General features: G+C 54.5%; 2 protein-coding genes across 5 annotated transcripts; one reads left to right on the plus strand and one right to left on the minus strand.

Annotated features, from left to right (window-relative positions):
- Nucleotides 1-72: 72 nt before the first annotated feature.
- Nucleotides 73-4,617, minus strand: SLC22A31 (solute carrier family 22 member 31). 4 transcript variants are annotated; one of them, XM_042920501.1, is made up of 9 exons: nt 4,240-4,617; nt 2,662-2,765; nt 2,388-2,542; nt 1,990-2,158; nt 1,639-1,784; nt 1,445-1,553; nt 1,104-1,318; nt 698-809; nt 73-390 (listed from the first exon to the last, which is right to left on the minus strand). In XM_042920501.1, exons 1-9 carry the CDS (start codon nt 4,615-4,617, stop codon nt 111-113), a joined length of 1,668 nt encoding a protein of 555 aa, XP_042776435.1. In that variant the 3' UTR covers nt 73-110. The 4 variants fall into 4 exon arrangements, with proteins under 4 accessions (XP_042776435.1, XP_042776437.1, XP_042776436.1 ...); XM_042920503.1 differs by lacking the exon at nt 4,240-4,617 and adding an exon at nt 3,758-4,233; XM_042920502.1 differs by lacking the exon at nt 4,240-4,617 and adding an exon at nt 3,758-4,233 and having other exon boundaries at nt 2,662-2,889.
- Nucleotides 4,618-9,973: 5,356 nt separating this feature from the next.
- On the plus strand, nt 9,974-13,021 carry LOC122207768 (14-3-3 protein zeta/delta-like). Its single transcript, XM_042917939.1, is given in 4 exon segments — nt 9,974-9,986; nt 10,875-11,258; nt 11,261-11,616; nt 11,853-13,021. Coding segments are annotated over 4 exon segments (912 nt in total). The 3' UTR covers nt 12,012-13,021.
- The last annotated feature ends 1,570 nt before the right edge of the window (nt 13,022-14,591 follow it).

Raw genomic sequence — 14,591 nt, forward strand, 5'->3', positions numbered from 1 at the left:
CAACCCAGGGCGCGCGGCCCGAGAGAAGCAGCAATGAGGACGCCAAGTTCCACGGATGCCTTTATCCTCCACGCGTGGCTGGGATGGCGGGGAGCCAGGGCACCGGCGAGTCAGCCCTCCCGCTCCGGCCGGGACCCCGCCCGGTGGGAGGGTGGGGGCGGTCGGCGGCGGGCCCGGGACACATGCAGGCAGTCGGCGTCCCGCAGCGACGCGGGCAGAGGGCGGCCTCGGCTCTCGGGCAGCAGGAGGACGCACAGCAGGGCGAGCACCGCGAAGGAGGCGAAGACCACGTGGTGCAGGAAGAAGCCGCCCCGGCCGTGCACGTCGGCCAGGGGCGCTGCGGCCTGGCCCAGGAAGCCGGCCCCCAGCACGAGGCCTAGCCCGGCCCCCCTGCGGGAGAGCGCGCGGTGGGGGGCGGCCCGGGGGCAAAGCGGGGGTGGGGGGGGCGGGGAAAAAACTCAAAAGTCTTTGTGGAAAAGCTTCCCCCTGGCCTGGAACAAGTTTCCTCTTCTCATCAGAAAATTCAAAACCGCTCCCCCCCTACCCCCCCGCAGTTCTGTCCTCGCTGCTCCCCAAGCCCCCGGCCCCCTTCCTCCACTCCCTTCTGTGACCAGCGGCCCCCGTGTGTCCCCCAAGAGGTGGTGTGAAACCCGGGCGCGACGGGGAGGGCGGGGTGTGGCTGGCAGCCCAAGCTCACCTGATCACCGTGGGGAACACCTCCGCCGCGAAGAGGCTGCTGAGGGCAGACACGGCGTGGGAGGCCAGGAGGCCCAGGACGGACAGGGACAGCATGGTCCAACCTGGCAGGTCTGGGGGCAGGAGGAGGCAGTTTCCACAGGCCCTGGGGACGCAGGGCCTGGCGTCCCCAGCCTTTCCCCGTCTGGGATCATAGGATCCTTTTGGCCTTCTGACTCTTTGGGCCTCAGTTTCTCTGGGTACACGGTGGGAAGACAGATGGGGCAAAAACCAGAACTTCATCCCAATGCCCCGTATCCTGTGCTACCTTCTCGTGGCCCCAGGAGGGGGCTGATCCCGCTCCCCCACATCGGTCAGACCCTCTGCCAAACACGAGGACTCGGTAGTCTGCAGGGCCCCACACTCACACTGGGTCCCGGCAAGGAGCAGCAGGGATGCCAGCCCCAGGACCAGGGTCCCCAGCAACAGGACCGGGCGTCGCCCCCAGCGGTCCCCCGTCAGCAGCAGGAGCACAGCGGCCACCGCCTCCAGGCCGGCGGTCAGGAAGTAGGGCCAATAGAAAGTGGGCTCGCTCGGGGCCAGGTTGCGGAGGAAGCCGGCTCTGATGCCCCCGCAGATCAGCCTGGGAGAGAGAGAGAACGCAGCTATGGCCAAGCCAGGGCGGGGGACTCCAGCGACCAAAGACCCACCCACCGGGGGGGTGGAAGGCGCAGACCCCATTAGCCCACCCGTGCCCTCCCCTCCTCACGAACTGAAGCCCAGGATGAGTCCGTTTCTCCAGACGACGCGGGTGTGCCGGAGCTCCAGGACGGAGTGGTACTGGGGCCGCGGGCTCTGTGCACCCAGCATGTCCAGCTCTGTGGCTCCGGGGACACGAGGGGGCACATGTGAGAGACGACCCTTCTCTGGCACCCGTCTCCCATCTCCCGGCCGGTGCATCACCTGGAACCAGGGAGCTCTCCTCCTCTGAGCCGTCCTCTGGGTCCACGCCCCCAGGTTCTGCAAAGTGCCCCAGGATCTTCCGGGCCCGGGCGGGCTGTCCCGTGGCCAGCAGCCAGCAGGGAGACTCAGGGAACAGGGCCGGGGACCTGCAGGAGTGGGGTGAGAATGCCCACAGGTCCTCTCCGCAAGGAGGGCAGAGGCTCACGACGCCTCTCTGGATCCAGGGGCACAAGGCATGCCGCGGCGGCTTTCTGGATCCCTGTGCCACACCCACACGCCCGGCGTTGCACAAAGGTGGAGAGAAGTGACACACGGGGCCGCCACGCTGGCACTGAACCGTGACACGCTTACCCCCAGAAGAGCAGCAGAAGGCCCGTCGCCAGGGCGCTGAGCCCCTGTAGGAGGCGCCAGTCCTGCGCCAGAAGCGCCAGGCCAGGCAGCAGCAGCGTGCCCAGCACGGAGAAGAGGCCGGCTCCCACGGAGAACACCAGGCGACGAGGGGGGTCACACAGCTCCAGGCCTGAGCAGACGCAGATGGCCTGAGGACCTCTCCAGGGCTGCGGGGACCGGTCACTAACCTACAGCTCCAGCACCTGGACCTTCCCACCAGGGACAGACCTCAAAGAACAAAGACTGCCCTGCCCCCTCCACAAGAAGGGCCCTCAGCCGGAGTGCCAGAGAGGCCTCCCCCGCCACCTGACTTTGCCCTGAGGGGGTGCTCCCCAGGGCCCCTACCCCACGGTACTCACGAGCCACGTAGAGGGCAAGGGAAAACCCCGCCAAGGCCCCCCCGTGAAGCAGCCTCAAGGTCAGCAGGGCGGGAAAGCTGGCCGCCAGGGCCTCACTGGCCCCCAGGCCTGTGGCCAGCACCAGGGAGGCCACGAACACAGCCCGACGTCCAAACCTGGGGGGCAGCCAGGGAAACGTGGGTGCGGGTCAGGACAGCTAGGGCATCCGGCAGGAGGACCCTGAGGGCCCGGAAGGGGGGGCTGCTGGGAGAGAAGCGAAGGGGCAGCGCCTCACCGGTCACAGCCCGCACCCAGGAAGACACAGCCCAGCAGCCAGCCCAGCAGGTGGCTCATCTGCTCCAGGGGCACCTTCCAGCCATCCTCACACACCAGGTTCCACTATGGGGACACCAATCACCTGTTGGCTGGCCGGGCCACCCGTCCCATCGCGAGTTCCCAGAAGGCCAGGCTGCAAGGGGCGCTAGACGGCCTGCTCCAGTTCCTCTCTGGAGATAAGGGGGAACTGAGGCACAGAGAGGGTGGAGGACCCGCTCAAGATCACACAGCATGATCTCCTGACTCTGGTAGTCTTCCCGCAGAATCTGAACAATTCCTGGTCTGAGTCCCCAGAGGGCAATGACAGGGGTCCCCAGGACACCTACCTGGAACCCCAAGTCTGTTTTTTCTCTGGATGGGGACCCACTCCCCTTTCTGCAGCCACTGGTCTCCCACCAGGGGACCCTCGACAGAGCTGAGCCTCCTGCTGGCTGCTGTGCCAAGGCCTCCAGGACATCGCCCTCACCTCCCCCGACGCTGCTCACTTCAAAAGTGATTTCGGGAACTGTGACTCAGGCCTGCGCTCACCTGCTTTTCCCGGACATGGCCCTTGACCTCAGTTTCGCGCTTCCCCACCTCTCCTTCCAGGTTTCTGCGCCTCCTCCCCAAACTTAACGTACTGTTTTGGATCATACTACATCACAGTTTTTCTCTTAAAAACCAAACGTTTGTGAAAGCTGACGGGGTGCCGATCGATCAGTACCCCCACAGAAGGGCAGGGGTGCCGTGGGGCAGAATGGACGGAAGACAGCAGCCCAGCCGGTTTCGGGGCCTCAGGCAAAGACGTGGCAACCCTGTCCCTGTTCCCACACTGGAGCTGGTCCTCCCAGGGACAGAGGTAGGGATGCGGGGCAGAGGCTGCCAGGAGGGAGGCAGAGCTGGGCGGGTCCCAAGCCCCAGGGAGGAAGGAGCGGAAGAGGGGCCTGGGAGGGTCCAGCTGCCTCCTCCCCTTCTCTTCGCAACCCACCCCTGAGTCGCCCCCACCCCCCCCCCCCAGCTTGTTTGCACCTCAGACGAAAGGTCTGCTTTTCGCCAACGTATCTCCACGTGCCTACCTTGATTCAAAGCCTCCTGTCTCGGGAACCCGCTTTCGACACCTACATGGCCCAAAGCCACAGCTTGCTCAAAACGCTGGTGGCACTTGAGTGCCACCTACTGCGGACCACCTGGCGCCGATCTGCTCAGACCTTCGGCTGAACGCCTCCTCCCCCAGGCTGCCCGCCCGCAATGGCCGTCCTCGGGCGGCAGGCTCCGCCGTTGGGCCCGGCGCCCCCGCAACCTGGGCATCTGCTGCGTCACCTGACGACCAAGAGCCCAGCCTGACAAGCCCCAGCCGACCACGGGCAGAGGGCAAGGGAGAGGAGCAAGGGGGGACGGAGGGAGGTGAGGACGGAGGAAGGCAGACAGAAAAGGGGCGACGAGAGGCGTTAGAGTGAGAGCAAACAGGATGAGGCAGAGAAGGCTGAGGCGGAGACCCCGACCGTCGGGCGCGCGTGCTCCCGCGTCCGGTCCTCCGCCGATCTGATCGGGAGCGTACCTGGGTCACCGGGCTGCGCAGCAGGCCGGCGGCGGGCAGCGCGTAGTGCCAGCCGCGCGTGCAGGGCCGCGTGCCGTTGGGGCGGGCGTGGGGCTCGGGCTCAGGGTAGCGCAGGAGCAGGCAGGGGCTCGGGGCGCGCGCGGGTCCCAGGCGCGGCACGCTGGCGTCGAGCAACGCGGGCCCGCGCAGAGCGCGCAGCGCGGGGGGCAGCAGCTCGGGGTCCGGCCGGCAGTGGTGCGCCGGCGGCGTGGTGAGCAGCGGCTCCGAGCCCAGCGCCAGCCCCAGCGCCACGCACGGCAGCCACGAGGCGGCGGCCAGCAGGCGCCGGGCCCGGCCGAAGCCGCCCGCCGCGCGCAGCACCCGCGTCTCCGACTCCATCGGCGCCTCTGCGCTCGGGCGGGCGGGCGGGGCCTGCGCGGGAGCCGAGCCACCGAGGGCCGGACCCTGGGGCCAGGCCGGCAGGGGCGTGGCCTGGAGAGCGGGCTAGAGGAGAGCCGGGGTGCCCTCGCCCCTGCCGCGGGGGCTGCGAAGGCCTGGGGGTGGGACGTGGTCGGAGGACGCGGTCAGCCAGGCGTCCGGGCGCGGGCCCGTGGACCTGGGGCGTGAACACGGGGCGGGGACGTGGTCTGAGGTATCCTCGTGCAGGGGCGTGGTCGGAGGTGGGGTCGTTGGTGTCCTCGTGCGGGCTGTACACGTGCGGGGCGTACACGTGTGGGGCGTGGTCGGAAGGGCGTCCTCCCGCGGGGGCGTGGCTCGAAGGCGTGGCAGGGTAGGCGGGGCGTGGTGGGGGGGTGCGGGGGAGCGTCCTCGTGCAGGAGCGTGGTCAAGGGCGTTGATGGCCGGGCGTCCGCGTTCAGGGGCGTGATCGGCCACGTCCACGTGCGTGGAAGTAGTCGGGAGGCGTGACCGGAGGGGGTGATATCGCGCAGAGGCGTGGTAGGGGCGTGGTCAGGGCGTGGTCGGCGGGGCGTCTTCGCGCAGGGGCGTGGGGGGGGTGGTCTGGCGGGCAGGTGTCCTCGTGCGAGGGCGCGGCCGGGGCGGGGCTGGCCGTCCGGGCCACTCAGGTGCAAGCCACAGGTGAGGGGCGGGGTTGCGGTGATCCTGGGTGCTGCGGGTCAGGCAAGGCCCCGCTGGGAGTTGGAGGGTCCTGGCGGGTTTGTGCAGCAAGAGCCTGAGGCCGGGCGCGCGCGGGCATTTAGGAGTTTCGCTGGCATCGTGCGTGGGCGCGCCTGGGAACCCCGCCCCGTCGCCCTGGCGGAGTCTTCCTCCCCACAACCGAGGTAAGTCGCGTTTGCCTTCAGCGTTTTTGCTCTGGAGAGAAGTACAGTAGGTCCTACAGATTACACCTGAGTTTCCGAACTAGTTTCTCTGACTCTGAGCTGGGACTCTGGACCTGACTTGTGTGTTGTAATGGCAAGTTTTTGCACATCAGAATGTCCTGGCTTAAAAACGTTCTTCCTGTGGGGGCATCTGGGTGGTTGGGACAGGTCATGATCCCAGGGTCATGGGGTCAAGCCTGTCTTCCGGCTCCACACTGGGCATGGAGCCTGCTTGGGGTTCTCTCCTTTTGCCCCTCCCCTGCTTGCGCTCCTCTTTCTCGGTAAAAAAAAAAAAAAAAAAAAAAAAAAAAAAAAATGAGCTGAAGTTCACGTAATATAAAGCTATGTGTTGGGGGGGTTACCATTCTTTGTTGAGTTTAAAAAAATTTTTTTGATGTTTATTTCTTTTTGAGAGAGAGAGCACACACAGGGGAGGGGGCAGAGAGGGAGGGAGACACAGAATCTGAAGCAGGCTCCAGGCTCTGAGCTGTCAGTACAGGGCCCGATGTGGGGCTCGAACCCACAGACCCCAAGCTTCACGACCTGAGCGGAAGTTTGACACTTAACAGACAGAGCCATGCAGGCGCCCCTCTGTTGAGCTCTAAAACATTTCCCTAGTGGACCCATTGCATCCCCATCAAGCAGTGGCCCTCCCTGGCGCTGTGCGCCCCGCCCTGCACCAGACGGCTCCGCCCACGTGAGGGGGGGCTCCTCTCCTGTGCTCCAGGCAGCCCCGCCCCTACCCCCCCTACGCTTGGTGTCCCCTCCCCTACGCGGGGCCCCGCCCTACACCGTGCGGCCCTGCCCCCGCGCCTGGTGGCCTCGCCCCGACCTTGTGCGCCCCGCCCTGCACTGTGTGGCCTCGGCCCCGCGCCGGTGTCCGCGCCCCCAGCGCTGTGCTCCCCTCCCGGCCATGTGAGGCCCGGTCCCTGAACCTGGCGGCCCCACCCCTGCGCTGCGCTGTGAGGTCCCGCCCCCGCGTCCCGAGGCCCCACCCCCGCGCTGTGCGCCCCGCCCTGCACTCTGGGGCCCCGCCCCGCGCTGTGCGGTCGGGCCCCTGTACCCGACGCTCCGCCCTGCGCTTTGGGGCCGTCGGGGTTCCCTGCTTCTGCTCGGAGTCACGGATTCAGGACTCGCCTGCTCGCGGCCTGTGTGTCAGGACTTTCGTCCTCTGTGTGGCCAGCAACATTCCGTCACCTAGCTGTGGCGCCGCTTGTTTGTGCTGCATCTGCTGGTGGCCCTTCAGGCTGTTTCCCCTTTCTGCCCGTCATGATCCGCGCTGTGAACCTTTGTGTACACGTCGTCGAGTCCCTGATTTCAGTTCTTTCGGGGACCGACCCAGGAGCGGGATTGCTGGATCGTGTGCTGAGGCCGTGTGTCACTTTGAGGAGCCACCAAACCTTTCTTGCACAGCAGCTGCCCGGTTCACGTTCGCACCACTAACATGGGAGCTCCGGAGTGCCCACATTCTTGTCAACAATGTCCTTGTCTGTCTGGGTTTAAAGACCCATGACAGAGCACTCCCCTCCCCCTGCTAGTGGATGTGATGCAGCTCACTGCGGTTTCGACTTGCGGTTCCCTGGCGGCTGGTGATGTGGGACATCCTTTCCTAGGCTTATCGGCCACATACGTGTCTTTGGAGAAATGATTGTTCGGACTGTTTGCATGTTTTTTGCTTAGGTTGCTTGTCTTTTTGTTCAGTTTTAAGTATTCCATACATATTCTGGATACTGGCCCTTATCAGATACATAGTTTGCAAATATTTCCTCTCATCCTGTAGGTTGTCTGTTCCCTTTCTCATATTGTCCTTTGATGCAAAAATATTTTAATGTTGGCGAGGTTCAATTTACTTTTTCCTTTATGCTCATCCTTTTGGTGTCATGTAAGAAACTTACTAAATTCAAGATTATGAATATTTGCACCTGTGGTTTTTTTTCCTAAGCATTTTACAATTTCAGTGCTTTGATTTAGGGCTTTCATCCGGTTTGAGTTACTTTTTGCATGTGGTGTTAGATAAGAGTGCATCTAAATTGCTCTGCATGTGGACAGATTGCCCAGCACCGTTTGTGGAAAGACTTGTTCTTTCCCCCACTGAACTGCGTCCGGTGTGGCCAGCTGTGTGGTCAACGTCTGGACTTTTCCGTTTTAGTCTCTTGGTCTGTTTGTCCGCATGCCTTACCACACCGTCTTGATAACTGTAGCTTTGTAGTATGTGAAGTGTGAGCCCTCCAACTCTGTTCCTCTTTTCCAGTATATTTTTTAAGATTTTATTTTGAAGTAACCTCTGCACCCAATGTGGGGCTTGAACCCACAATCCCAAGGTCAAGAGTCGCACACTCCACCGACTGAGCCGGCCGACGGGCACCCCCGAGATTGTTTTGACTATTTGGAATCACTGGCAGTTTCATATGAATTTTAGGATCACTTTTTCTAGTTCTGCCGAAAAGACCGTTGGGATATTGGTAGGGATTGCATGGAATCTGTATGACGCTTTGGAGATACTTGGAAATAGTACCATCTTAGCAGTATAAAGTCCCCCAATCCTTGAACACATGTCTTTCCTTCTGTTGAGATCATCTTTAATTTCTTTCAGAAATATGGGTGCCTGGGTGGCTCAGTCGGTTAAGCGGCCGACTTCGGCTCAGGTCATGATCTCACGGTCCATGAGTTCGAGCCCCCCGTCGGGCTCTGTGCTGACAGCTCAGAGCCTGGAGCCTGTTTCCGATTCTGTGTCTCCCTCTCTCTCTGACCCTCCCCTGTTCATGCTCTGTCTCTCTCTGTCTCAAAAATAAATAAACGTTAAAAAAAAATAAAAAAAAAAAAAGAAATGTTTTGTGGTTTTGGGTATACAAGTCTAATACTTCCTTGATTGAATTTATTCCTGAAGTATTTTATTCTTTTATTTAAGATTTTTTAAAGTTTATTTAAGCAATCTGGACACCCAGCCCGGGGCTTGAACTCATGACCCTAAGCTCAAGACCCGCATGCTCCATCGACTGGGCCAGCCAGGCACCCCTAGTTTATTCTGTTTAATACTATTGTATGCAAAATTGCAAGTTTCCTTTTCAGATTGTTCATTGCTAATGTGTAAAAATACAAGTGATTTTTAGGATACTGATCTTGTATGTTTGCAACTTTGCTGAGTTCGTTTATAAGTGCTGATGTTATGTTTGTGGATTTTTAAAAGGGTTTTTACATATAAGATGCCATCTGCAATTAGAGATACTTTTATTTCTTTTTCTGCCTAATGGCTCTAGCTAGGACTTCTAGTGTAGTATTGAATAGAAGTGGAAATGGGCATCCTTGTGCCTGATCTTAGAGGGAGAGCTTTCTGTCTTTCACCACTGATTCTGACACTAGGTTTGGGTTTTCCAAAGTTCCCTTTGTCATTTTGAGATCTATTCTTTCCATTCCTAGTTTAGGTGTTTTTATCATGAAATGAGATGATGTTGAAATTTTCTCTTCCTTCTATTAGTGTGGTGTATTACATTGATTAATTTTTGTATGTTGAATCATTGTATTCCTGGGATAAATCGTACGTCATCATGTGTCTAATAATTTTAATATGCTGCTGGATTATATTTGCTAGTGTTTTCTTGAGGATATTTGCATCTGTATTCGTAAGATACTGGTTTATACTTTTCTTCTTGTGGTATTTTTGGCTTTATTATCAGGGTTATGTTGGAATTATAGAATGAGTTAAGGGGTGTTCCCTACTATTGTCTGGGAGAGTTTGGGATGGACTGGTGTTAATCTTTAATATTTGGTAGAATTTACCCACAAAGCCATCTGGTCCAGGGCTTTCCTTTCTCAGGATGGTGTTGATTATCGACTCAATCTTAGTATAGGGTATGTCTAGATTTTCTATTTATTCTTGGTTTCAGTAACCTCTGCATTTCTAGGAATTTGTCCATGTCACAGGATTTCTATTTTGCTCGCATTTAATTGTTCAGTATTCTCTCATCCTCTTTTATTTCCGTAAAATCCAGTTGTTTTCTTGTTCACTTCTGATTTTAGTAAATTGCGTCTTGTTTTTTCTTAGCCCGTATAAAGAATTGTCCATTTTGGGGGCGCCTGGGTGGCTCAGTCAGTTAAGTGTCCCACCCTTGATTTCAGCTGGGGTCATGATCTCACAGTTCATGAGTTCGGGCCCTGAGTCGGGCTCTACACTGACAGCATGGAGCCTGCTTGGGACGGTCTCCTCTCTGCCCCTCCTCCGTATGCACACGTGTGCGCTCTCTCTCTCTCAAAATAAATAAACTTAAGAAAAAAAAAAGAAATGCCCATTTGGTTGATCTTTCCAAAGAACCAGCTTTTGTTGATTCTGTTTCCACTGTCGTTTCATTTGTCTCTTCTGTTAACCTTAAAAATAAAACTGCCAATTGTTTTACCAGCAAGAATGTCTTTATTCTGGAATGGCAGAGAATGGTACTCCGAGACCAGCAAGCCAGATCAAAGCCTTATAGCAGAAGGCAGGAGAGAGGGTGGGGCTGTTGTAAACTAAAAGTCCATTGGAGTAAACTGGAAGCTGGAGGTATAGAGGCTTCGCATTGGCTGGGCTGTGGCCGTCTCCCATTGGCTGGGCTGTGGCCGTCTCCCATTGGCTGGGCTGTGGCCGTCTCCCATTGGCTGGGCTCTAGCCGTCTCCCATTGGCTGGGCTGTGGCCGTCTCCCATTGGCTGGGCTCTAGCCGTCTCCCATTGGCTCTGGGGCAGGAGGAAGCCTTCCTTTCCCCTGCTGGGGTAGTAAAGTGGTAGCCGCAAGCGGGATGCTTGCCTTCTGTTGGGTCTGCATTTGAAAGCAGTGCTGGGTGTGAGGCGCCCCCTGCCGGCCGACTCCACTGTAGACAAAGTTTCCTTTTATTCCCACACTCACATCTATTGGCTTTGGGTTTAGTTTGCTCTTTTCTTGTTCCTTAAAGTGTAAAGTTAGGTTATCGATTTGTCTTTTGTGCAGCAGGCACTTATAGCTACGGAGTCCCCCCACACTGCATTTGCTGTATCCTGTAACCTCTTTCTACAGTCTTCAAGTATTTTAAAAATTTCTCTTGTGATTTATTTATTTATTTTTTTTTTTTTTTGTCTCCTTGGTTATTTAAGAGTGTGCTCCTTAACACCCACGTGTTTGGAATTTTCCACTTTGCTTCCTGTTCCTGATTTCTAGCTGCATTCCATTGTGGTCAGAGAAGGTTGGTATTATTTCAGTCTTTTTAAACTTAGGGGGTCTTGGAGGAAGAGTGAGCCTGGGAAGGTGGCGGGGGATCCGAGGGGAAGGCGAGCGTTTGACGTCATCGTGCGTGTGGTGCCCCTACTGCAGGGGCTGGTGATTGGAGGAAACCCCTTGGCTGCGGAGCGGCTGTACCCGGTGAGCAGCGAGATCCAGGGACAGAGTCTCAGCCTCGCCGCTGCCGCCCAGAGACTGCTGAGCCCCCGTCGGTCCGTCCGCCGCCACCCACTCCGGACACAGAACATCCAGTCAGGGATAAAAATGAGCTGGTGCAGAAGGCCAAGCTGGCCGAGCAGGCTGAGCGATATGGTGACACGGCAGCCTGCCTGAAGTCTGTAACTGAGCAAGGAGCTGAATTATCCAATGAGGAGAGGAATCCTCTCTCAGTTGCTTATAAAAATGTTGTAGGAGCCCGTAGGTCATCTTGGAGGGTCGTCTCAAGTATTGAGCAAAAGACGGAAGGTGCTGAGAAAAAACACAGATGGCTCGAGAATACAGAGAGAAAATTGAGACCGAGCCAAGAGATATCTGCAATGATGTACTGTCTCTTTTGGAAAAGTTTTTGATCCCCAGTGCTTCACAAGCAGAGAGCAAAGTCTTCTATTTGAAAATGAAAGGAGACTACTGCCGTTACTTGGCTGAGGTTGCTGCTGGTGATGACAAGAAAGGGATGATGGATCAGTCACAACAAGCATGTGAAGAAGCTTTTGAGATCAGCAAAGAGGAAATGCAGCCGACACAGCCTATCAGATTGGGTCTGGCCCTTAACTTCTCTGTGTTCTATTCTGAGATTCTGAACTCCCCGGAGAAAGCCTGCTCTCTTGCAAACACAGTTTTTAAAAAAAAAAAAAAATTTTTTAACGTTTATTTATTTTTGAGACAGAGAGAGACAGAGCATGAACAGGGGAGGGGCAGAGAGAGAGGAAGACACAGAATCCGAAGCGGGCTCCAGGCTCTGAGCCGTGAGCACAGAGCCTGACGCGGGGCTCGAACTCACCGACCGTGAGATCATGACCTGAGCCGAAGTCGGACGCTCAACCGACAAAGCCACCCAGGCGCCCCGCAGAGACAGTTTTTGATGAAGCCATTGCTGAACTCGATACATTAAGTGAAGAGTCCTACAAAGACAGCACGCTAATAACGCAATTACTGAGAGACAGCTTGACATCGTGGACATCGGATACCCAAGGAGACGAAGCTGAAGCAGGAGAAGGAGGGGAAAATTAATCGGCCTTCCAGCTTTTGTCTGCCTCATTCTAAAATTTACCCAGTAGATCATTTGTCATCCATGGTGTCCCACAAATAGTTTTTTCTTTACGATTTATGACAGGTTTACGTTACTTCTATTTGAATTTCTGTATTTCCCATGTGGTTTTTATGTTTAATATTAGGGGAGTAGAGCCAGTTAACATTTAGGGAGTTCTCTGTTTTCATCTTGAGGTGGCCAATATGGGGATGTGGAATTTTTATACTAGTATAAGCCTTTGGCATAGTACTTTGGGTACATCGTGGCTTCACAAGGGCCAGTGTTAAAACTGCTTCCATGTCTAAGCAAAGAAAACTGCCGACATATTGGTTTGTCCTGGTGGGGAACAAAAGGGGTAATTGGTTGCAGACACAGGTGTACGTTTTGTGGGTACTTTAAGGTTTGGAGCACTTACGGGGCTGTAGGGGAAATGGGCGTCCCGTAGATATTACATGTCGGACCATGTGCATCTGGCGTACTCATTCTCAAATGTGCACACCTTTGACTACGGTTACAGAAGTGAGCCTTCAGTTGTGACCCAGTTTACTCTGGATGAGTCAGAAACGGTTCACATTCCCTTATTTGTAAAGTTACCTGCTGTTTGCTTTCATTATTTTTGCTACACTCATCGTATTTGTATTTAAATGTTTTAGGCAACCTAAGAACGAATGTGCAAGTTAAGATGCAGTAAAACGAATTGCTTGATATCCATTACTTTATGTGTATCAAGCACAGCAGCAAAACAAAAATCCCACGTATTTAACTTTTCTTAGGTTTTGTTTTTGTTTTTGCTTTTGTGATTTTTTTTTTTTTGATACTTGCCTAACATGCATGTGCTGTAAAAATAGTCAACAGGGAAATAACTTGAGATGATGGCTAGCTTTGTTTAATGTCTTATGAAATTTTCACGAACAATCCAAGCATAATTGTTAAGAACACGTGTATTAAGTTCACATAAGTGGAATAAAAGTTTTATGAATGGACTTTTCAACTACTTTCTCTACAGCTTTTCATGTAAATTAGTCTTTTGGTTCTGAAACTTCTCTAAAGGAGATTGTAGATTTTTGGAAATTTATTCCTTATTCCCTGTTGGCAGCTAATGGGCTTTTACCAAGTTTAAGTACAAAGTTTATGATAACAACAAAATACTACTACTATAACTACCACTGTTCCCAACCACCATGTCCCATATTTCTCCTTGTGGTTTTGTTTTTTTTCCCCAGACGGGAGATTGATCGGGAAAAAAGTACCGTGTTCCATTTAAAATTTTGGTATATGGCATTTTCTAACTTAGGAAGCCACAATGTTCTTGTTCTTGGCCCGTCATGACATTGGGTAGCATTAACTAAGTTTTGTGCTTCCAAATCACTTTTGTTTTTAAGGATTTCTTGATCTTGTGATAGCCTGCCTTCAACTTTGATCTTCATTCTTTCTATTTGTCAGGTGTACGGGATTACCTTTTTTAGCCTTCTGTCTTGTCCCCAACCATTCCTACTTTGGTGGCCGGGTACTTGGACAAAAGGCCGCATGATTTTTCTGGCTCCACTCAATGTCTAAGGACACCTGGCTTCCTTTGCTTGCCTCCCACAAACTATTTCCCTCATCCTATTTACCGCAGCAAATCTCTCCTTAGTTGATGAGATTGTGTTTATCTCCTCGTAAACCCTATCTTTCCTGAACGGTCTGTCATTGTCTGCCTTTAAAATCCTTCCTCTTCCTCTCTTTAAATAACGATGGGGCTAAGTTATACCCAAAGCTGACCCTACGGACTATTTCCTTAGTACCTTGCAGAAAACACCAAACAAAAATACCATTTTAAAAGGGGTGTATTTTTTTTTTTTCTTTTAGAATGTGAGCTCCTCGAGAGCAGGGACAATGTTTTCCGTACGTTCTATTGTGCCTAGTACACTGTAAATGCTCAATAAATATTGATGATGGGAAAATATTTTAAAAAATAATAGACTTAGGGGGGCTTGTCGTGTGGCCTGACAAGTGATCTGTCCTTGAGAATGTTCCACGTGCACTTGAGAAGAGAGTTTATTCTGCTGTTGTTGGGTGAGACGTTCTACAGATGTCTGCTTAGCCTCTGGGTTCGAGTCTTCTATCCCTAATTTCTGTCTGGCTGCTCAACCTGTTAGGGGACTGGGGACCTAAAACTTCCGGTTATTGTTGTAGAACTGTCTGTTTCTCTGTTTATATGTTTACGGTTGTTATATCTCCTTGACGGACTTTCCTTTTTAAGATTAACTGTAATATCTTTCTTTGACTCGTGTGACAACTTAAAAAAAATTTTTTTTAATGTTTATTTATTTTTGAGAGAGAGAGAGGGACAGAGTGTGAGCCAAGAAGGGGCAGAGAGAGAGAGGGGGACCCGGAGCCCGAAAGCAGGCTCCAGGCTCCGAGCTGTCGGCACAGAGCCCGACGCGGGGCTGGACCCCACGGACCGTGAGATCGTGACCTGAGCCCAAGTCTGGTGCTGAACCGGCGGAGCTCCCCAGGCGCCCCTCTTGTGACGACTTTGAAGTTGCATTCCACTTTGTCTGATGTTCGTATAAGCACCC

This window comes from Panthera leo, chromosome E2, assembly GCF_018350215.1.
Source record: "Panthera leo isolate Ple1 chromosome E2, P.leo_Ple1_pat1.1, whole genome shotgun sequence".
NCBI lineage: Eukaryota > Metazoa > Chordata > Mammalia > Carnivora > Felidae > Panthera > Panthera leo.